Source organism: Achroia grisella, unplaced genomic scaffold (assembly GCF_030625045.1).
Source record: "Achroia grisella isolate CSIRO2021 unplaced genomic scaffold, CSIRO_AGI_Agris_v1 utg782, whole genome shotgun sequence".
Lineage (NCBI taxonomy): Eukaryota > Metazoa > Arthropoda > Insecta > Lepidoptera > Pyralidae > Achroia > Achroia grisella.
Window position 1 is genome coordinate 4,210,291 of NW_026713022.1, and position 24,557 is coordinate 4,234,847.

The following is a 24,557-nucleotide window of genomic DNA, read 5'->3' on the forward strand; positions in this document are numbered from 1 at the left end:
GCTTGTGTGAGGCTAAGTGAAAAAAATAAATTACTTGACTTTATAAATACTCAATGATTTTATATTAAAAGAAAATAGCTTTCATCTTTACAGATATATTTTGAATACCTATTGTATATTAAATGAGAAAATTATTGTAAAATTATAAACGTTATTGTGACGTAATTTGGTATCAACCTTTGTTTGTAGCTATATATTTTTATATTTTTTTAACTAAAATATATATGTAATGTTAGATATTATACTAAAATTATATTTTTCAATAAGTATGTATATTTGTATATATAAAATGTTTATATCGTTCGGAAATCCAACCCACTGAATATTCGCCATTGAATTCTGATACATTATCTTAGGATGGTATTAGAGTATTGGAAACGAACAAAAGATAGTTCTAGAAAACTGATGAATTTACAAGTGCATTTTTCTTTCTAATCTTTTATTGATTTTGTTTTTTTTTATTACGATTTCTCACGTTTTCCTTTTTATTCTACTGTACAGTAATTTTCTTTTAAATATATCACAGTCACACAACTTATGAAAATAGAATTGGTATTGTATGTTTTCTTTAGATATTTTGTATACATGAACATGATATTATGCAATAATAATATTGTTAAATATATGAAGTATATTTAAAAATAAGATTTAAAAAAAATGATATTGGTCAAAGACAATATTAATGATTCTTTATTATTTTAATACAATAATGCAATTAAAAGTGTTTACAATTCTTTGTTATACAATAATATTAAGTTTAATTGTTACCTTTTATTTTTGTTGATTATACAGGTTGAATAATAAAAACTATCTTTGGTTTCATTTAGAAATAACTTATAAAATATGACTAGATAGGTATATTATAATATTATTAATTTATTTTTCCAATTCCAATTTTGAAATTATACATTGTTACCTGATACCCAAGCTAAGTATAAACCCGTATTTTTGGTACCAATATAATCCAAGATGGCGGCGTCCACTGCCACGTTGGATTAAAAAAACCCAGCGAATATGGGCATGTCCATTATTAATTTCACTATTACGTAGACAGTTGACAATGTTTTTGAGTACCCCGTCTACCATTACACGATTTTTGTTTTTTTATTAACAACGTCAATTTTACGGACCTGGCTTCTAGCCTTATAAGATTGCATTTACTTCAGTTCACATCTGGGGCTGTAATTATCCATAAAACACCACAAGAATTATCTTCTTGATAGAATCTACATTTACAAGTTGTTTATTCGTCAATAAAGAATTGCATCAGTAAATTGATAGCGCCAAAGACAACAATAAGACCGTAGAAGAGGGTCTTCCACCAGGTTAGTTGTCCCCGAAGATGTAAGGAACGCATGTGCAGCAGGGAAGGCAGAGTGAAGATGTGAACTAGACCACTTACGGCTCCTGTGTACCTGTTAATATTAATGTTTTATTAGGGATAATTATAATAGAGTATGGCAATAATTGTGGTTAATTTTTAGACATGTAATGGTAACACTTCTGTTTCGATCATGGCTATCTCTGTGTAGGAAGTAATGCTGTAAGAGTGAGGTATGTATATACATTTTGTATAAGTTTGTATTATTGGCTCTCGAGTATATAAAACAAAGTAATTAGTGTTTATTTTTCCACAATAAACAATTCAGCATTTACGTACAAAAATAATGGAAGTAAATATTCTTATTCAAAAGAATTTGAAGTATTCAACTTTAGAATTGACACATTTTTTATTGAATTTTATATACAACTTTACATTTTTAAGTAAAAAGATAACAAATAGATAAAAGTCAATAATTATTATACCTTTAGAATGAACAGTTTTAAAACTAAATATTGAATAATTTTAGAACTAATATGGAAAAATCAATATTGTTATTTTGTGTATATTTTCTGTGTGCAATAGCAAAGAGATTTTACTATTAAAAAAATATTGAATATAATATACTATTATTTAATAATTAAAATTTTAATTAAACTTTAATTATATAATAATTAAACTTATTTATTTATGAATGCGTCATAAATAAATAAGTTTCTCATTATTTTGCTTCGAGAACTAATAATAAACACTTAATATTATACACTGTATATTCCATTGCGATAAAAATTGCCAACATGTATTGCTCACTTAAGGTTGTAGGCAATAGACAGTAAAAAAAATGTTTTTCTTAATTTTTAAAAAGTCCCTGATTTCTGAGGTACGTATAGAAAAATATGGTGTATGTACTTGTGATTATCTTAATTAGTATTACCAAATGGATACTATATTTAAAACCCAGTTTTGCTTCAATTATAGCAGCCATTTTATTTTCCAATTCGTATAGAACCAATTGCAAGATAGATATACTATCCAATAGATAGATACACACACACAAGTCATAAACAACAAAAATAAAAATGTAGATACACAATTACATTGATAAATCAACAAAATACAATATAGGTACAAACTAAAACGGCGTGAGCAACATAGTGTGTCGTCTATACGCAAAAAGTAACATCAAAATTTAACCTTATTGTAAAAAGCTAAGAGTTATAAAAGATACCATCTGGCCTACCTTATGATAGTCCCGATACTAGGACAGAAGCAGGCAACCAGTATACACGTGATGACTATGACAATGTTGATGGTGATTGTCAGGCATCTTGTAGATGTGAATGGCAACAGTAGCACTGCTTCGGAACGCAACATGAACGCTACTAGGGGGTAAACGGTCACCACCTGCAAGAGTGGTAAAATTAATCACCAGCTATTAGATTCTAGTTAAATAATAGTAATATCTTTGGACAATTCACACAGCGTCAAGCGTCTCAAGTTAAACAGAGCTGTGTTATGGATACCAAACTACTGATATATAATATACATCGACAACACTTAAACCGATACCGATAATATTTGTACTGTGCGAGGAATCGAACTCGCGTCTAATATAATCGGAAGTAAAACGGTGTGCTCGTCCACTAGACCGCTGAGGCTGTCAAAACAAAAACTAAACTAACTAAAATGATTAAATATAGATAAATAACCCTGTACAATTAACACAGCGCCATCTAGTCCCACGGTAAGCAGAGTTTGTGTCATGGGTACTAGACAACTGATATAAATACTTAGATATTTTTTGTTTGTAAATATACTAAATATACTACGGTTTTTTTTGCTGAAATTAGTCATATATAATATACATAGAAAACACCTAGACCGTTACAAACAATCATACTCATAATATAATAATAATCTCAGGGCAATGTTAAGCTAGCTAAAGCTTGTGTTATGGGTACTAGATAACTGATACATATACATAGATTTTTTTTTGTAAATACATATATACCTATTATACATAGAAAACACCCAGATCGATACAAACAATCATATACATGAATACAAATGTTTGCACCGTGCAAGGAGTCGTACCCGCGACCATCGGAAGAAACTTCATCATCATGCAGGAGCGAGGCTACAATGAAAAATATTTAAAAACGGGCGTTACGTAATTGAAAATATTTTCCTATGCATACTTACTTGGAAAAGTAATAATATTCTTGCAACGGCAGTCATCACGTCATGCATCTCGAAATTGTTCAAAATATTCTGTAATAGAAACAGAAATATTTATTAATTATTCAAATAAACCTAATATAAACACTTTTCGCGCGGAAAGAAGGTCATAGAAGGTTTGGGACCTTCTATGACCTTCTTTGTGAATTTAAAAATGAATCTGTATTATTGTAATTATGTACCTACAACATTTATTTGAAAAAAAAATACGAGCCGAGTGTTTTGTTAGTTCTTCCCATATTGAAATCATTCTGAACTGACGGTAGATTTGACATATCATAAGAGTCTGTAATTGACCTACGTGAATAAAGATATTTTGAATTCATGGTGGATGGCAAACGTCCTAGATGGCGTAGCCCCAAAAGATGGTCTGACGTCTGGACACCAAGTCACTGGACTGCTTATCTCTGGACACCAAGTTTCATGATGCTCTCCATTATGTAAAAGACCGCGCAGACGGATTGGTGTAACCACAATGTAACTAATTCTGCGGAGCTGTTATCAACCTTAGGAATAAGGAAAACTACTTGAGTTTTGATGATGGAATTTTGAATTGTAATTGTTTTCTCTTCTTCATTGAACGTAAATACATCACAAGAGGAATCAGCAAAGAAACTGAAAAACAATAAAGTTTTTTACCTAATGTTCACCGACGTAAAATTTCTAGAGAAGCCTTCTATGTGGATACTTCGGATTCATCAAAATCAGTTGTAAACTGTATTTCTATTGAAGTATATAGGGCAGTGAAATTATAGAATAATCACAGGACATCTAAGTCTTTTGGAATGAGTGAGTGGTATCATATTACATGATCACGTGATGTTCATGGTTATATTCATTTTTACAGGCCGTGTGGCGGTGGTTATCACTTCACCATTGTGGTGTTATATATGATGTGATGAGGTGTCGCTACATAATATATTTGGTTCCTGTAGTATCTAGGTAGTGAGTATACAGGTGTAATAATTGAACTATTTATTGTACATTAGTAAGTTTATTTGATAGTATGGCGTATACATGGCGCGTACAGAGCGTATTATTCGACTAGGTGTCGTAACGTGGACTGATTTTACACTAAACCTAAATCAAATTTATATAGAGACGTAAATTTGTGCAAGGGTGCCGAGTGTTGGCAGAAATGTTACAAGTGTAGCACTGGTACCGCTTACAGTCGTCCGCTGGTTTCTCATAACAATTAAGTAATAAAAAAACCTATAGAGGTATATGGTAATAGGTAGGTATTTATTGTTCAATTTACTTACATCTTCTATACAAGACTTGGCCAATGGAAAGCAGATATAGAACACAGCGCCGACCAATGTGTATGTCAGTGTTACCAGAACAAACGCTATTGTAAGATCTCTACCCTGAAATTGAATAATAATAATAACCAACAAGAATTTACACGAGCTAACTACAGCTAGTACTGTATCTAGTACCAAATAAACTGATATAAATATTTAAATGCAATATTTTTCTAAATACATAGGTACATAACAGACATAGAAAACGCCCAGAAATCATATGTGGAAAATAATACCTTAAAATACTTAAAATACTCATACTTATGAATACAAACTAAAATATTTAAAATAGCGAAGATATTTATAAATTTCGCGTCCGACTACCCTATAATTTTACACATTTCACTAAAAATCACGTAACAATACAACACAATGCAAATTGTTAGATACGAATAAATGAAATAAAATGAAAGAAATATCCCATCTTCATTCCATCCTATATTTCTTTCTTTTATTCATAACAATTTACTTAATTGTAGTCATGAAAATGTAAGTCGTATTAGTCGATTGATTAAAAATAAACTTACATTCTTCTCTTGTCTCGCATTGTTGCTCATAATTGTTATAATTATGTTATGTATGTAGAAAGACAACGCTAACATTCCGCTGAGTACTGCCGCGTTTTTGTCCACCTGCGTTGGGATCACCATGTTATTCATGTGGATCCCCCACGTGTAACCCTTTGTTAATACAAATATTAGTAAGTACACCACAGATAATGTACCTGAAATATAAATAAATAAATATCAAATCAATCAAATCGTCAAAACTTTATTCGTGTAGGTCTATTAGAGAGTTTTTGATTATCAAATCTACCGTTTGAATTCCGCGCACGGTGCAAACATTTGTATTATTAAGTACTAGCTGTACTCGTCCGCGTGGAATTTAACAAAAAATAATTAAAGAATTTTTCTAAAATAGAAGCCTAAGTTACCTGTCAAAAAAAGTCCCGTCAAAATCGGTCCAGCCATTTCAGAGATTAGGCTGAACAAAGAGACAGACAGACAAAAATTGTAAAAAGTGTTATTTTGGTGTATGTATTGTATTTATATTCATATGCATGTAGTAAAAAACGGTTATTTCAATATTACAAACAGACACTCCAATTTTATTTAGGTTTATGTATAGATGATTGGTTGTATCCGTCTGGGTGTTTTCTATGTATATTATGTATGTAATAAAAAATGTATTTAAGCATTTCTATCAGTTGTCTAGAACCCATGAAACAAGCTCTGCTTTCTTTGGGACTAGATGGCGTTGTGAATTGCCTTAGGTTATTATTAGTCCATATTATTAATAACCTCTATTCCCCATTCTCAAATAATGAAATGTGGTAAAGTTACACTGTTGAAATAAATTAGTAACCTATTTTACTTGGAGAAAATCCCTTTTTTGCTTGTTTGCCCGGCACCTCCCCGGAGTAAAGTCAAGTCCTCGCCTCTGTCGGGTACTGCGAGACTCCTATTCGTTTAAAAACTTCAAGGTATACCGGCGCCTATTGTCGGGATCGATAGTCACGGGATCGCAGTGTCAGTCAATCGCGACTCCGACTGCGTTGGCCCGATATAGCTGACTTCTTTTTTTTCTTTTAAGTTTTTTCTTACCCCCGTACAAAGGAAAAGGCCCACAGGGGCAAGATATCACCCAGTGTCACCTGACCAGTCTTATAATTATCGTCCTTGAATTTACTTTAGTGATATCACTGTCTTAAAACAAAAATTTAATATGAACTCACCTAGAGAGTTGAATTTGGTGAAGAAAGTGACATTTTTGAAGTTCAACAGTGGGAACACGATGAAGGCCACGTATATTGGCACAGTGCTGTGCAAATCCCAATAGGTGGAGGTGATAACAGGCTCCGGTATTATGAGGGAGCTGTTCACACCATCTTTGGATGGACACAGCAACGTCAAGTTGGAAACTGGTGTGTGTGTATTGCGGAGATCTGGGAATGTAAATTGAAATTTTTAATTTATTACTAGCTGTGCCCGCGACTTCGTCTGCGTGTTACAGTGACCATGACCAAATAAAGAACAAATATTCAATAATCTACCTCAATGAAAAAGTGTTATCGTTCTAGCTTCAAAAATGATGATTTTCCATACAAACTTTCATCCCCCAATTTATTTTAACCCCTTAAGGGGAACGTTTCCAACCTCTTACAACCCTTTTTTTCGTATTAAAAAGTAGCCTAAACCCTTTCTCAGGGATCGGGCTGAAATTTGGCATGCAGGTAGATGTTATGACGTAGGCATCTGCTAAGAAAGGATTTTGATCAATTCTACCCCCAAGGGGATAAAATAGGGGATGAAAATTTGTATGAAACTTTGTCAATTTTAAACCGATCGGGCTGAGACTTTGCACGCATAAAGCTGCTATGACGTAGGCATCCCCTAAGAAAGGATTTTGATAAATTCCACCCCTAAAGGGATAAATTACGCGAGCGAAGCCGACTATCTGTGTACTTGAATGCGCTTTTCATACACAAAAAGAGTGATTTCTGTGATGGATTTTATTTATAGGTTTTTAAATTTTTAAGTTTGTTTAAAAATTAATTAAAATATCAATAAATTTATATCCATACACGATAGATTATCGATACATTTATTTATCACAGAGTGAAAAAGAACAGCGAGGAAAGATATGGAAGAGAAAGATGTTACCAGCAAAGTAGTTGACAGTGAAGTACAAGAAGTTGGTGATTAGTATCCAGTAGACAATGTTGGCTCCAAGCAACACCACCAGACTGAAGGCGTGTGCCACAACTTCTGACGAGCGGCCGAGCAGCACCCGACACAGTGCCGGTACCTCACACGTCGCTGTACCTGTTAGATAGATAGATAGATAAATTCTTTATTGACCAATAGACACAGCATACGTGAGGCACAGAAAAAATAAATACACTAATAAAAGAAATGGAGGTGACTTTATGTGCCACAAAGGTGAATAGGCAACCAACTCAGCATAAAGCTACATATAAATTTGCTGCCCTGATATTGTATTATAATTATTTCCTCCCCCCCCCCCATACCCCTTGTTAGCAAAAGTAAGCAAGGCTCTTACCTCCACACCCATGCTTCCATAAACATTTTTTTTTCCATATTCGTCCATCTCCTTTTCAGTGATGGAACAGGCAAAGATCCTTAGACTGTACACCCTAGTCTACGTTTATACTTCTTCATATTTGAACAAGTGATGAGGCCAAAGGCCAATTCTTATGTATGTTTATTCATAATGTTTTCTTTTTTTCAATTATTGTATTGTTTTATTAGCAAAGAGAATGTGAGGGTTGCCATTCGCGTAAAAAACCTAGATAAATAGACATGACAGCATCAAGGGCGTCATGACGCCCATGGTATCTCTCATACGTTGCCATTACTGAAGACTCTTTCAGAAATCTTATGTCTCCTTATCCCGTAATTCAACTACCATATAGTCTTAAAACAGTACAATATAACCTATGTTTTGTCAGTGTACGGGCAACCGCACATGCCTGCTTACTGTGGAATACACAATTGCCGACACATGTAATTTCATCTCATAATACATTTCACCTCATTACATTTCTTTTGGTAATAAAATCAGTGTTCGAGTAGCATTCAACCGAGGCGGTTTTATGTAACAAAAAAACCCTCATCAATCAATCAATATATCAACAATAATAACTGTCTGTGGGGCTTTAAGGCCACAATTCCTTGATAATGATATTAGTTGATAAATTAAATTTTTTATTGAAATTTTTTTTTATTTTTGAAAACATTAGATCGAAAATTTTTATTGAAAAATTAAATTTTTCAAAGAATTCTTTCCATTTATAAAAATTGTTGTCATTGAATAATTAAGTTTGATTTTAAATACTTTCGTTTTATTGGTAGAAAGTTTTGACATTTACCATACCATGGTCACGGTTGACTCGTAGCAACACGTAAGCCGTGTACAAGCACAAAGCAGCCATGACAGCTACCAACACGAGGGCCACAGGCAGACCAGCGCGCTCCACACCCCACGCCATCGTCAACAAAGAGGAACCCATAATTGTGTTCCATACTGAGAATCTGAAATTTTAAGCATTTGACACATTACGATCTTGGTGCTCATGGCAATATTTTTCCAAATTTAGTTACTCATTTATTTATTTTTATTTTTATTTTTTACTCTTTATTGCATTATAAAAATACAAAATAATTAGTATTGATACACATAGCTATGACTTTTCTCATTACTGCCCTTTAAACGCTTTCTGTTTTACCCAATGGTCAAAAGAGTGGTCGAGCGCCATATGATATTCTCTACCACTAGATAGAGAATATCATATGGCGCTCGTCAATTATATTATACATTTATTTTAAATAGTGCAATAAAGAAGGGGGATTGGGATTGTTAGTAATGTGGACTCTTGACCCATTACCAGCAATGTACCATGGTTGACCTCCACGCGGTTCCCCCTGGAAACCATCGTGATAAATTCCTGGTGAATTTTCACGATGTGCTAACTGATTTGCCCTCATGCTCATCTTATCATCCTCCACTGGTGCTCCGCTAGTGTAAACCGTTAGCGCAGGCGGGTGCACCTTACCATTAACATCAAAAAAAAAAGTGCAATAAAGAATAATCAAAAATAATAAAACATACAGAATATATTAAGTATATAGGTACAAAAGTATAACTAGTGACCCGCCATGGCTTTGTACAGGTGCATATAATGTGTTCTTTTTAACGTAACTGTCTATAGATAGGTACCAGATTTTTTTGTTATAAATCGTTTTTGTGTATATTAATGTGTCGCACATGAACACAACATCAATGCTCACATTTCTCTAGGTATCTTTCTCTAGATATCTTCTCTAGGTATCTTTTTATCTTTCTAGGCAGGTCTACCGCCGCCTCTCGGATCAATTTTTGGTTTGATATCAGTGTTCTCTACCCCTGAGGATCACTCAGAAAATTACTTAACCCAAAGTTTTATTTTACGTTGATCATATTTAAACTTAGGATCTTTTAGGTATACGTCGGAGCGACCACTATGCCACAATGCTCAATTAGAAAGAGAAGAATAAAGAAAAGAAATATGTATTAATACATATAACAATTATAATGGAACTGTACTCACATTGTGACTAAGGAACTTTGTTTCTTTCTTTCGGGTTTGGCTGCCTTCTCGATTCTTTTGTACGATGATATAATTCTACTCGATGTTAATTCATTAGGTTCCTGGAAGTTAAATGTTTACGTACACTATTTGTAACTGCGACTTCATCCTTTCTATCCTAATATTCAAAATATCTAATCCAAAAATATTCCGAAGTGTGAATAAAACAAAATGGAAAATTATGAAAAATATTTTAAAAAAATTATGAGATGGTGACAGAAGGGTGAAATTTTAGGGTTGATGTATTTTTAATGCCATATAATAAAAAAATACAAATAAATTTTTTTCCCAAAAAATAAAAAAAATATGTTTGGTGTGGACACCCCTTATCACTCAGGATTGTGAAAAATAGATAGTAGCCGATTCTCAAACTGAATATGCATATAAAATTTCATAAAAATCGGTCGTTTCAGAGGAGTATGGTAACTAACATTGTGACTAAGCGAAAATTATACTGCTTTTTAAACTAAGCCATCGTCGACGGTAAACGGTCTCGTTGCGACGACGACCCACGACTTGTGTACATTAAAAACGTGCAAATTAGATAAAAAATTACTTGTCGAATATGGTTGAGATAAATATTGCTTAGTGACATATTTAACTTAATTATAAAGTAGATAGTGATAATTTCGTGGGAATACTCGCTGTCGCTAGGACAGTTGTAACGTAAACTTGATTAGCAACGATAATGTGGCAGTTGTAAATTTATTTAATTCTTAATAAACTATCTCGCAGGACTCACTTGAGAGTTCACGACCAATATTTTTATCTAGTGGCGCGAGGCATTAGATAAAGCTAGGATATCTATAAATAAACGGTCCAGATACCGTCAGGTCATTGTCTAATAGCGTCTAATGATAACAATCGTTTAAAATTAATTATGCAAAATTTAAAATTGATTGCAAAACGGATGACAGTATTGTATTCAGGAATTGTAATATTTAATAGTAAAACATGTCCAGATCCCCAGTCCAATTCAAACGGGGATTCAAATTATGATGGCCTGATTTGAGGTCCTAATCCCTAGCGGAGTCCTCAGACTAAAGTCGTATCCGTCAGGCTGGAGTTGGCCTTCAGCCGCTCCACAATTCCGCGGGTTTGGAATTCCCATCGTCCGGTGAAGCTCAAAAGGGCAGCTGCGGCCAACAGCTAATGCTATAGTCCGACTGCTCAGGTGCATGATGGTACAAATATATTCTTTATTGCACTATAAAATACAGTTGTACAGTTAAATATATATAGAGTGAGCAAGGGTGGACTTATCTCTAAAAGATGACTTTTTGTACTGTTATTGGTCGGTTAGATGTCATCAGTAAGGACATAACGACGACCTAGGCGGTCTAGCGGATAAGGCTTTACTTTCAATGGTAGTGGTATCCAGGCACAGTACAAACATTTGTATTCATGAGTATTCTTTGTGTCATAAATCCACTAAGTAACGAAAAGGACTTCCGCAAATTAACACCTAATTCGATGTAATATATACAAACGTCTTCAAAATCATGATTTCCAAATCAATATTCTTAACAACAGCTTGCGTAAATATGTGTATAAAACCTACACTTATTTGAGAAACCAACAATTACAACAATATGGGCAATCTGTATCCACATATAAGTGACAAACGTGCATGGCAATAGTTGTTCATGCACGGGATTTTCATTTAATGTTAGACATCGACACTTATATAAGTACATAATGTGAATAAACTAGTTTAGTAAAATAAATTTAGTTGAGGTTCTTGCCAGTTCTTCTCAATTTATTTTTTAATTCTACCATATATTCGGAACTTAAATAAAGTCTTTCTTAGTGAGTTAACAACATTAATTTAAAAGTTTCTTGTGAATTCTTCTCAATTGAATATGTATACTGGACTGGACAGTAGAGTAAAAAATAACAAAAACTTGACGTTCGTAAGCGGTTAAAATGTCCTAGTACATGAATAAATGATTTTGTATTCGATTTTATTTGACATGCAAATTCTTCTTCAAGTAATAATACACTATCTGTCTATATTTATTTATTGTATATATTCGTCTGCATCACACTTACTTTCATTCTCCCTCGAGGCCATAGCTGTAAAATCAGTGTTTTGCTCCTTGAGTGATTCTCCACACAGAGCTATGTACTAGTTTTGTATTGCTGTAGCACACACATGCAGGTTTACCCTTATTGGATTGTTATACTTGTTATGTGATGTTAAAATTAAGCCTATATGTGTTTTACTATTATTTTGTTTTTTATTGGGTTGTTTGGGCTATTGTCAGATGTGTAGCACCTGTAGCACTGCGACCTACATAGATCTATTGTGCTCGCCCTTTTCTTTGTTTGGTTGAGAGTTTTTTCGCTACCTAGACCCGTCAGGGACAAGAATTGAAGGATATTCTTAGGAGCGATCGTTTTTATCTCCTCGGGAAAGAGTGTAAACTTTCCAAAGGAGATATTTCGTTTATGCATGAGTGGGCTACAACCACAAAGGATGTGAAGCGGCGTTTCCTCTTCAGTTTGGCAGAATCTGCAGATACTTGACGTGCATAGGCCTAGCTTAGCCATATGCTTGTTCAATTTGCAGTGTCCTGTGAGGGCCCTAGTCATCATACATATGTTGTTTTTACTCAATAGCAGTAATCTATTGGAGTATTTGGTCGAGAAGCCCGATATTAGGTCTTGTGAATGTATTAATCCTGGCATTTCTTGCCAGTGATTCAGTGCTTCTCGTTTGGTTATTAATTTGAGATGTCCCAGTTTTAGGCATCGAGGCACACCACAGAAGGGTTCGGGGCCCAGTTGGACGGTTTTTGCCCCTAACTTTGCCAGATGGTCGGCATTCTCATTGCCATGTGTGTACTAAGATACAAATAAAAACTATCTATCTGACATTTATCGTTATATTTCGTCGTCGTTCGTCCTATTTACATAATATCTTTTTAAATTATAGCCTATGTGTTATTCTGATGTATAAGCTACATTACAGTAAAGTTTCATCAAAATCTGTACAGTAGTTTTTGCGTCAAAGAGTAACAAACATCCATATTACAAACTTTCGCATTTATAATATTATATATTATTAAGATACTAATATTCTTACTTTGTTTGGTTGATTGTCGTAAGTCGTTTTCCGTAACGTCGACAGTAATGGAGTTGTCTCCAGCCGGTCCATGTCGGTCCAGAAACTGTGATTAGTGTTCGGCGATGAGACGTAGGTGGCGCTGTGTATGAGAAATATTGTGTATTATAAAATATAGTAGTTTTTTTATGTAACTCCAATGGCAAACAAGATGTCGCGCCATCTAATGGAAATACCAGCAATAATAAAAAAAAATCTCTGTCCTCAAATATGGCACTACTTCTTAAGTTAGTTTATATATTTCTGTTCAGTTTATGTTTTTAAATAACCCGTAGCTAAGAGGCTTAAAATCCAGTGACCATGGGGTTGTTGGCCCCGGAGTTGATGCCGAGGCAAAGGGGCCCCGAGGCCCCAACCTTCAATATTTAGTAGTAATTATGATATGATAATTTTGTAGTAACTTTACATTTTTAAGTTGAGATGTCTGAATATGAACTATCAACTAGCACTAATTCATTAGAGTTAAAAATTCGACTGTATATTTGTAGCTATGAGTATGCGTTTCTCTTAATTGATGAATAGGAGTGAAGAATTGCAGGACACGAGTGGAAAATCAAATGAGCAAAAAAGAATAATCCAAATCGGTTCATATTGAGAGAAGTTGCGGATAAATCGGTTTTAAAAATCGGATAAATCGATTAAGATTTCCGCTGCGGAAATATTAGTAAACTAATATTTAAATACTCACTTTATATGTTTATTGCTTTTCAGTCTCTTATCATCGCACTGTACGTCATAAAAATCAGAACAATCACTGCCGAATATTCTGGAAAATAAAATTATTCTAATTATTTTATATTACAATGATTAATTTAATTATGTTCTACGTTATCACGCTACGTTCTTATGTTTTGATGTGACTATATATCGTGGGATAAATACGAGTACACATCATTACAAATAGAATATCTTACATGTAACTACACACTAGTTTTCGAGGTCATGTGGCTGTATGGGCTTTATCCTTTGGTCTTTTCAAGAGAAGATAAAAAAGTAAGTTCGTAAAAAAATTGAAACAAAAATGTACTAATAACTGGGCAGTATAAGGTATGCTTTTCGCCCATCTAAATAGTACACCTATTTTAAAACAACAACGATGAACCAAAGAAAAAATAAGCAGTGCTAACTGATCTGACCTGATGCGATATTTAAAATAAATAATAATTATTAATTATTATATAAAATAATTGTTAAAATAATATTTTACCTATATACATTTAAAATATCAGCCTGTGACATAAGCTATACATTACATAAAAAAATAAACACTTCTGCAATAATTGGATACGTGCGAAACTAGGGTCGGTCACTAGTGACACTATGCTTTATTTAGACCCATATATATTATATTTAGACCTATAATTTACTAGTGTAGGTATAGACCTATCATGCTATTGCCTTGATCTCGTATATTGTTAGTACAGTATAAACACAAATAGAAACAATCTTTAGTTAAATAAAATTAATATTAACTTCAACACTTTTGAATAGTTATATTTTTTTATTCTACCACTCATTCTGAACGCAGCCTCATCACAAGAAGAATGACCAAGAAATTTGCGTGTTGCTTATAAATAAATATTGTTCAGAATTACATTTTTAAGAATTTTATGCAAAACAATCCAGCCCAATCTCCTTCGCATACCCTGGTATGAACATTCTAATATGAGTAGACGGGATATTGTTATGGTGCTAAACATCGTTCTGGGCATTTTCGTTTAAATAGTTTTGCAGTTTTAATGAGAGAATCAGTAACTCCAAATTGTACGATATGTGGAAAAATTGAAGATGGATGAATGAAATTATATTATAGAATATGCACGGAACGAGATCACAAGACGAGAATTGATACCTTCTATAAAAACGACATCGACCTCAGTAATAGTATTCTAAACAACCCTTTAACTGAAGAGGCCATCAAAATTAATAACAGTGCGGTTTCAGAGGAACTTCCTCCCGCGTACACTTAGATTGTGGAATGAACTTCCTGCCGAGGTTTTCCCACGAGACTACAGCATTGGGTTTTTCAAGAAGAGTATATTAAGGTTTCTTAAGGATCGGCACGCATATGTTACCCCTAGTGTTTCAGGCGTTCATAGGCTACAGTAACCATTTACCATCAGATGGGCCGTATGCTGGATTGCCCCCATCGTAGTATAAAAAAAAAATATTGTCAAAGTTGGCCTTAAAAAAAGTAATGTACCACATGATTAAATATGATGTAATGTTACACCGATGCGAGGGGGCATGTACCTACTCCGCAATAAACTCTCAATATTTAAAAGAAAAATATGTGAATACAAACTGCCAAATAGCAAAGTTGATACAAACAAATATTTACTTGAGTAACAATATAAATTGATGATGACTCATCATCAGCCAATATCGGGCTTCTCGAACAAATACTCCAATAGACTACTGCTATTGAGTAAAAACAACATATGCATGATGACTAGGGCCCTCACAGGACACTGCAAATTAAGCAAGCATATGGCTAAACTAGGCCTATGCACGACAAGTATCTGCAGATTCTGCCAAACTGAAGAGGAAACGCCGCTTCACATCCTATGTGGTTGTAGCCCACTCATGCATAAATGAAATATCTCCTTTGGAAAGTTTACACTCTTTCCCGAGGAGATAAAAACCATCGCTCCTAAGAATATCCTTCAATTCTTGTCCCTGACGGGTCTAGGTAGCGAACTTTGAAAAAGGACGAGCACAATAGATCTATGTAGGTCGCAGTGCTACAGGTGCTACAAGCATTTGGTAATAGCCCAAACAACCCAATAAAAAAAAATATAAATCAGTACTAACTACCAAATAGCAAGGTTGACATAAAAAATAACTTACTTGAGTAACAAAATAGTCATAGTTATTAGAGCATACATGCTATGTTGTTTTTAAATGACTGTCACTGAATTTATTGATATCGATGACAGAAGAAAATACATTTTAACGCTCGTAAACAATTATTTTAAATCATTATCACTAATTAAATGCGAGAACCTTGTCAGTTTAACTTTGAGATAAACAATTGAGACAATAATGATCTTGTGTATATCAAAAACAATATACTTAAAACCTTGGTGCAACAATCAGAGTTTCATACCCTTTTAGGGGTCAACGAAGTCAGTGAAATTTACTATCAGTGTATTTTCTTGTCGTAAATAATGTTCAACTGAGGGTAGGTGTTGATTATTTAAAATGACATTTAGTATTTAATTAACAACATCGCATTATGCTATGAGTAATTAACTAGCTGTGCTCGTAGTTACACCAGCGTGAAATTGTTCACAGCCTGTATGTTATTCTGATATATAAGCTATGTTATTTTAAAGTTTCATAAAAATTTGTTGAGTAGTAATTGCGTGAAAGAGTAACAAACATCCAATTATCAATTAATACTCACAAACTTTCGCGTTCATAATATTAGTAAGATAAGACTCAATAGTACGATAAAATTTTAATGCTGTATATTTAGTCTGCCGCTTTAGTTAATTTATTTTTGATATAAATAAATTTAAATGTATTTTGCTTAATTTTGGGAACCAATTCTGTGTCGTTTTGAAAATGTACGTAGGTAGTCAACGAAACTAGACACGTAAAGTGTTACGGTCGACAATGCTACAATAGCTCTGATTGGTTCTTTTTGAATTATAGTTGCGAAGGTATGTTATCACTAATCCCTAATGTTGTTATTTATATCTCACTAACAACCCGTCCCGGCTTCGCACGGATGCATTACAAATCTTGGAATTTCTCGGCTTGTTCTATACTTTAACACTAAATATATATTATATATATATAAACCTTTCTCTTGAATCACTCTATATATTGTTGAAAACTGCATTAAAATCCAGTGTTTTATACTATGTAAAGATATTCAAGGGTAATTTAGAAATACTTACAAACCATAAGAAGCGTAGATGCGCAATGTACGTTTAGTGCATAGTAATATTTTTTTTGATCTACCTTCTTTAGAAGAAAATAATGACACAAATGAGAAATTTACTTAAACAACACAGATTTAAGTTTGATAAAATTAATGATTAGGCAGTATGAGCCATGCTCTTCGCCTATAGACGATTATATTATTTAAAACAACAACAATTAACACAGAGTTTTGGTAATTAAAAATAAAATCAGTTTTAGAATTATGAACCACACTCACGCGTTTAGAATGTACAATGATTTGATGCACCACTTCCTATGTCAATGTAGATCAGTTGAGAAGTTAGTGGCTGATGAAACCGTTATCAGTATTTCATCATCCCAATGTAACCCTTTTATGTTGACTTATTTGTTTGAACATATTTATTTACAACTGATTCGTTAATATAAACGCAAATGTAGGTAGCCCAAACTTAAGTTAGAATTAGACAGTTACTTTTTGTGCAAATAGCTTAAGAACAATGAAAAAGTTGATAGCCCACTTGGACGAGTAATCAACGGCTATATTCATGAGCAACATTACGAATTTACAGAATAGATACATTGTCGTCTTAATTTTTTTATACTATTCTAATGCTGCTGCAGCTAGCCTTTACAGCTTCACCCAACGAGGGCGGCGAGTGCAAATAGCACTCCAAATCCATGGAAGCACTTATGAAGCGGTTTTTTTCGGACTACTCTAATACTGTTGACCGCAGCTGGCCTTTACAGCTTCACCGGACGATAGGCGGCGAGTGCAGGTGGCACTTCAAACCCGCGGATGGACTTATGGAGCGGCTGAAGGTCAACTTCCGCCTGACAGATACGAATTTAGTCTGAGAGTACCGCTGGGGCTTCGGACCTCGGCTCAGGCCGTCGTAATTTCGATCCCCGTTTGAATTGGACGCGGGATCGATCGGAGAGGCACTGATGGTTAACTCCTGTCTGGCGGATGCGTAGTATTCTCGTGGTAAGCATATGTTACCTTTCCTGAGGATTAAGATTGCATATCCCTGACCCCTTACCATACAAAATGTGCTACAATGACAAATTTCTACAATAACTAATTATACTCGATACAATTTTGTCCATAAGAGAAGGCGACTAATATCAACGTACACTAGTCAGATTTGAAGAAGTTTGTTTTAGCATCACATGTAACTGATAAAATGTATTTCACAAATAAAACCAATATTTCGCTCACTCTTATGAAAATCCAAGGCAGTATAGGAATTTTAAAAATGTGCAAAAAATAACCTTTACAATTACTGTAATAAAAGAGTACCTAAGCGTAGATAAATATTTAAACGGAACGGCAAAATTTGGATTGAGAGTAATGCTATCATCCTTGGGTGCACGACGCAAGGATGATATCTCTAGATCTCTAAATACAGAAAAGAACGATCACTGAATAATTTTCAGATCCTTATGACAGCGTGGACACACTCCTCTCAGTTGTCAGCTTTTGTCTCACGTTTGGAAATCGTAACATATCTTACAATGCGACTATGCTTACAGTAGATCCATAATTACATTTTATGAAAATTAATTAACAGCATGTTACACTAGTATACTCTGTATTTCGTGGTATGGTGCAGGTGAGAGCTGACATTCAACATTTGAATGTATTTAGAATGGTCTTAGATATTCTAAGAGAGTTATTGTTTGAATGTATATTTATACATATAAAACTCTTCGCGTACAATATAATAATGGGTTTAGGATGTTGTTTGGGCTCCCTCGATTCTGTAGCGCATCAGAGATGTTTGCAGCAGCGTGGATAGATGGTTTTGAAGCCATAATGCGAAACAGAACTGCATCACTGATGTGTAGAATTCGGGGGAGCGCAAACAACCTCCTAAACACCATATCCAATATGTATGATTGTCCACTTCAGAGGCACTGGATATCGCTGCATTGCTGCGGACCCAGGGCTTCTGGACGTGGACATAGACATTATGGGACACAGTCACCTAGATACATAAAATAATAATTGCATTTAATAATGTCTAGTAAGACAAATTCAATATTGTCTACTAGGCACTGCTGTATCTAAACTGTGTCACCCCACCTTACATTTTCCTATTGTTATTTAGTATATAAGATCATTATTTCTATGTACACATTGTCAGTTTATCATCATATGTAATATACATCGTCTCGACCAGCAACATCTTATTATTTACCCGCAACAAAATGAGAGAAGCTGGTTGCGGGAAAATTAATGAGGATACCATCCGACTATTATGGATGAGGCAGCTTCCTCCATCAGTCACAACCGTTTTAGCGGTTACTGAGCAATTGACGCTGGACAAATTAAGCGAAATGGCCGATCGCATACATGAAAATATGCGATTTAATACAACAATGCAATCAACAGGCACCGCTGACGTAAATACGGTCACACACCTGTCTTCACAACTCGCGACGCTGCAATTAGAAGTTGCTGCACTACGCGAAAATCGCTCGCGACACATAAACCGACGCAGCAATTTCCGATCTAGATCAAATTCACGCCGTCGGTCAGCGCATAGACAGAGTAATAATTATTGCTATTATCATCGTAGATTTAAAGAAAAGGCATATAAATGTGACCTGCCGTGCTCCTGAACCATAAAAGACAGCCGTCGGAAAACTAGGCTCAGCACAGAACAAGGCGGAACTCTGTGCTGTTCACCCGTTTAACCGCCTAGCTATAACCGACTCTAACAGTGGTTATAGATTTTTGGTGGATACCGGAGCAAATATCTCGGTGATCAAAAAGCAAGCACAGACCAATGAGAGCGCTAGCGAATTAAAATTATTCGCCGCAAACGGAACCGTGATAAAGACATACGGGGAAAAAACACTAACCTTAAATTTGGGTTTACGACGTTCCTTCAAATGGAATTTCATCATTGCTGACGTCAAAATGCCTATATTAGGCGCTGATTTTCTAGAGCACTACCGCTTATTGGTAGATATACACGGGAAGAGATTAATAGATAAAGTTACAGAGCTCAAAACGCCTGTAAGTTTCATCAAAGCAAACATTCCCTCTGTTCGCTCCATTGACTCCGAACTGCCTAACTCTATAAGGCAACTTTTGGAAAAATATGAAAAAATCACAAGGCCTACATCAATGAATATTCCCGTACAGCATAAGATCAAACATCACATCATAACAAAAGGATTTCCCGTATGCGCTCGAGCTCGTCCTCTTCCTCCAGATAAATATAAGGCTGCCAAAAAGGAATTTCAGGACATGATAGAAATTGGCATATGCAGACCATCAAGCAGTCCATGGGCTAGTCCACTGCACATGGTAAAAAAGAAAAATGGTGAATGGAGACCATGCGGTGATTACCGCGCATTGAATAATATTACCGTACCGGACCGATATCCACTTCCAAGGTTATTGGATTTCTCGTATATTGCTAGTGGAAAATCCATCTTCAGCAAAATCGACGTCCGGAAGGCTTATCATTCCATTCCCACTGCAGAGCCAGAGAAAACCGCTATTATAACTCCGTTTGGACTTTTCGAATTTACAAGAATGCCATTCGGTTTAAGAAACGCGGGTCAGACGTTCCAAAGATTTATGGATTCGCTATGACTTTATTTTTATATTTGTCGATGACATTCTGATAGCCAGCGAGAGCGAGAAGGAACATTACGAACATTTAGAAATTATTTTTACTCGTTTAAATGAAAATGGAATTACAATAAATATGAGCAAATGCGAGTTTTTCAAAAATGAGTTAGATTTTCTTGGTTATCATATATCGAGCCAAGGGATGAAACCGACACAAGAAAAACTAAAAGCAATCGACGATTACCCTAAACCCACGACAGTCAAAGATTTACGTCGTTATTTGGGTATGGTGAATTTTTATAGGCACCTAATTCCACACGCTGCCAAGCATCAAGCTCCGCTCAATGTATTTTTAAGAAATAGAAAGAAAAACGATAAAACAATTATCGTATGGAATACGGAAGCAGAACAAGCATTCCTACAATGTAAACAAGACATGCGTGACGTCACAACTATGACGTTTCCAGAGTCGAACGCAACGATCGCATTGATGACTGACGCTAGCTTAAAATGTGTTGGCGCAGTTCTTCACCAAAAAATTAAAAACGAATGGAAGCCAATTTCATTTTTCTCCAAATCGTTAACAGAAGCTCAAACGAGATACTCCACCTACGATAGGGAGTTATTGGGAATATATATGGCAATAAAACACTTCAGACGATTAATTGAAGGTCGTGTTTTCACAATATACACCGACCATAAACCACTAACTCATGCTTTTGCGAAGAAACCTTCGGTGGACGAGTCACCTAGAAGGATCAGATACTTGGATTTCATATCACAATTCAGTACAGATATACAGCATGTAAGCGGACACGATAACACGGTTGCCGATGCATTATCACGAGTCATCGAAACAATATCACTTCCAGCCGTTATCGACTTATCCGACTTAGAAAAAAGTCAACAGAATGACATTGAGTTACAACAACTCAAAAAGAATAAATCATTACGTATGTCATTAATTCAAGTACCAAATACAAATAAAAAAATATATTGTGACATTTCCACTGAAATAGTACGTCCTTACTTGCCGCCAGATTTCAGAAAAACTATTTTCGAAAGTTACCACAATCTTAGTCATCCTGGTAAAAAAACTACAAGAAAATTAATTGGCAATAATTATATATGGACAAACATGAATACAGATATAAATAAATGGTGTGAATCATGTTTACAATGTCAGAAATCGAAAGTGCATAGACATACAAATTCACCGCTTGGTAAATATTTGCCTGCTACGCGTTTTTCACATGTAAACATTGACATCGTAGGACCATTACCTACTTCGCAAAATAAACGATATATTATCACTATAATCGACAGATGCACTTCATGGCCTGAAGCCTTTCCAGTTGCAGAGATAACTGCAGAAACTGTTGCAAGAGTTGTCTACGAGGGATGGATTTGCCGCTTTGGATGTCCAGACTACATCACCTCTGACCAAGGACGACAATTCGAGTCCGACGTTTTCAGAGGACTCGCCAAGTTGATGGGAATTGAGAAAATCCGTACTACACCGTACCATCCACAATCTAATGCAAAAGTGGAAAGATTACACAGAACAATGAAAACAGCATTAGTAGCCAGAGCCAACACAATAAATTGGACAAAAGAATTGCCATCAGTTCTATTCGGACTACGCTCAAGTTATCGACAAGATACTGGTTGCTGCGCCGCCGAACTGGTATATGGCACTACTATCAAGTTACCGGCAAATTTTTTCTATGATGAGCCGAAAATCACGTATGCTGACTTCATAAAAGATATTAAAAATAATATTAGCCGAGTTGCAGCCATCCCACAGAGAGAGAGTACAAATAAAAACATTTTTGTACATCCTCGTTTAATGGATTGCTCACACGTCTTCCTGAGATGTGACAGATTACGTCCAACGTTGACACCACCATACGAAGGACCATTTTTGGTTGTCAAACGCAAAGGAAAAGTATTCACAATCAAGCGTGACGAAAAAGAAACAAATGTGTCAATAGATAGACTCAAGCCAGCATTCATAATAAACAACGAAGCAATTGCTGGCGAGGCAGAAACAGGACACCGCTCGTCAACAGCTGACAGCCGACCTTTGAAAGTGACACGTTATGGACGCACATCTTATCCTACAGTGAGATTTAATTTGTAAAAAAAAAAAAATTATTAATTTATATTGTTCATAATTAACTTTTATAATTTTTTTGTGTGTAATATATATTTTTTTTTCTCTCAAGGGGGGAATATCTATGGGACACAGTCACCTAGATACATAAAATAATAATTGCATTTAATAATGTCTAGTAAGACAAATTCAATATTGTCTACTAGGCACTGCTGTATCTAAACTGTGTCACCCCACCTTACATTTTCCTATTGTTATTTAGTATATAAGATCATTATTTCTATGTACACATTGTCAGTTTATCATCATCTGTAATATACATCGTCTCGACCAGCAACATCGTATCATTCACCCGCAACAGACATAAATATAAATATATGAATTAAATGTATAAAATTGTAATTTACTAACATGGTTTATAAGTTGTTTGCTAACATAATATGGATACATATCCGAAATAAATGAAGTAATAATAATAATATTTAATATCATAACTTTCACTATTGCCTACAAATAATATGTTGTATATAAAAATCTTCGTAAATGCATATTTTAGTAACTTACATTCCTGTCACAAGCACTATGCCATAACGCATTGAGTATAATTATACTATTTAATCCTAAAGGTTTATTTTTACTACTATAATCACATATAATCTCATTATAACAGCTAGACAATAGATATTTTATTCTAAGATCAAACAAAATTATTTACCTCTTTATTCATGTTGATTGAAAATGAAAGATGAATTAGAGTGGTATTTCTGAATGTTTTAATATCGTATTTTCGATACGATATCAAAACCTTCAAGAGCTTATTCCTTCTAAAAACGCCGGTAACGTACTTGCATTTCCCCTGGTGTTGCGGGTGCTCATAGGCAGCGGTAATCACTTACCATCAGGTGAATCACAAGCTTGTATTTCCTCTAGGCTATAAAAATGTTAAAAAATAGTAACTCACTCATAACTATTATCAAGTGATTGCACAGAGCTCGGAGCGGAGAGATCGTCTTCACAATTGACTGGTGTTTTTTTCTTCGAAACCATTGTTACGTATTCATGAATTTATAAACTTGTTATCACATGACACACGCGTACACAACGTCCGCTTTTCACAATATGATTGATAGTGTAATTCGATTGTAAAATGTTTTTAAAGATTTATAAAGCTTTGAGATAACAGCATCAGTACATGTGGGTAGTCACTCGGTACTATTCTTTCTCATAATTATATTATGCGGAGCCAGGAGAATAAAGTTACATTACAGTTTTCTTTCAATATGAACGCAGTATTTTTCATGCAATAATATAATATATATAGATGGAAAGGGAATTGTTAGTAATGTGAACTGATCTTATTGCTAGCAATGTACCATGTCAGATTGATCACGCGGTTCCCCCTGGAAATCATCGTGATCAATTCTTGGTGAATTTGTCACGATGGGCTAACTGACCTGACCTTATGCTCGTCTTATCATCCTCCACTGGTGCCCCGCCAGCGTAACCCGTTGAGGGTATGCACCATTTCATTATCATCCATAAAAAAATATAGTATCCGCAAATTATTTAATTTACTATTAAAAATTCTTCTTTAGTCAGTCTTCTGTTTAAAAAAGTTAGCCCATCATGGTGAACTTAAGTATTAACTATGATGCTTGGGGCTGGGGAATTTTTAGTAATGTGGACTAATGATCCCATTACTAGCACTGTACCAGGGGGGAAAGGGGATTGTTAGTAGTGTGGATTGATAACCCCATTGCTAGCAATGTACAATGTCAGGTCGACCTCCACGTGGTTC

At 34.8% G+C, this 24,557-nt stretch overlaps 1 protein-coding gene across 1 annotated transcript; it reads right to left on the minus strand.

The window, feature by feature from the left end:
• Positions 1-8: 8 nt before the first annotated feature.
• On the minus strand, positions 9-23,869 carry LOC131851209 (neutral amino acid transporter 9-like). Its single transcript, XM_059201664.1, has 12 exons — positions 23,721-23,869; positions 13,828-13,905; positions 13,101-13,221; positions 9,974-10,074; positions 8,761-8,918; positions 7,527-7,688; positions 6,599-6,808; positions 5,391-5,587; positions 4,822-4,926; positions 3,524-3,592; positions 2,562-2,725; positions 9-1,415 (listed from the first exon to the last, which is right to left on the minus strand). Exons 1-12 carry the CDS (start codon positions 23,804-23,806, stop codon positions 1,244-1,246), a joined length of 1,623 nt encoding a protein of 540 aa, XP_059057647.1. The 5' UTR covers positions 23,807-23,869; the 3' UTR covers positions 9-1,243.
• Positions 23,870-24,557: the final 688 nt, after the last annotated feature.

Coding starts and splice junctions, on each gene's coding strand:
- LOC131851209 (XM_059201664.1), bottom strand. CDS start 23,806: ATGGTTTCGAAGAAAAAAACACCAGTCAATTGTGAAGACGATCTCTCC. Junction 13,222..13,827: donor AAAAGCAATAAACATATAAA/GTGAGTATTTAA, acceptor TCTCATACACAG/CGCCACCTACGTCTCATCGC. Junction 1,416..2,561: donor AGTATCGGGACTATCATAAG/GTAGGCCAGATG, acceptor TAATATTAACAG/GTACACAGGAGCCGTAAGTG.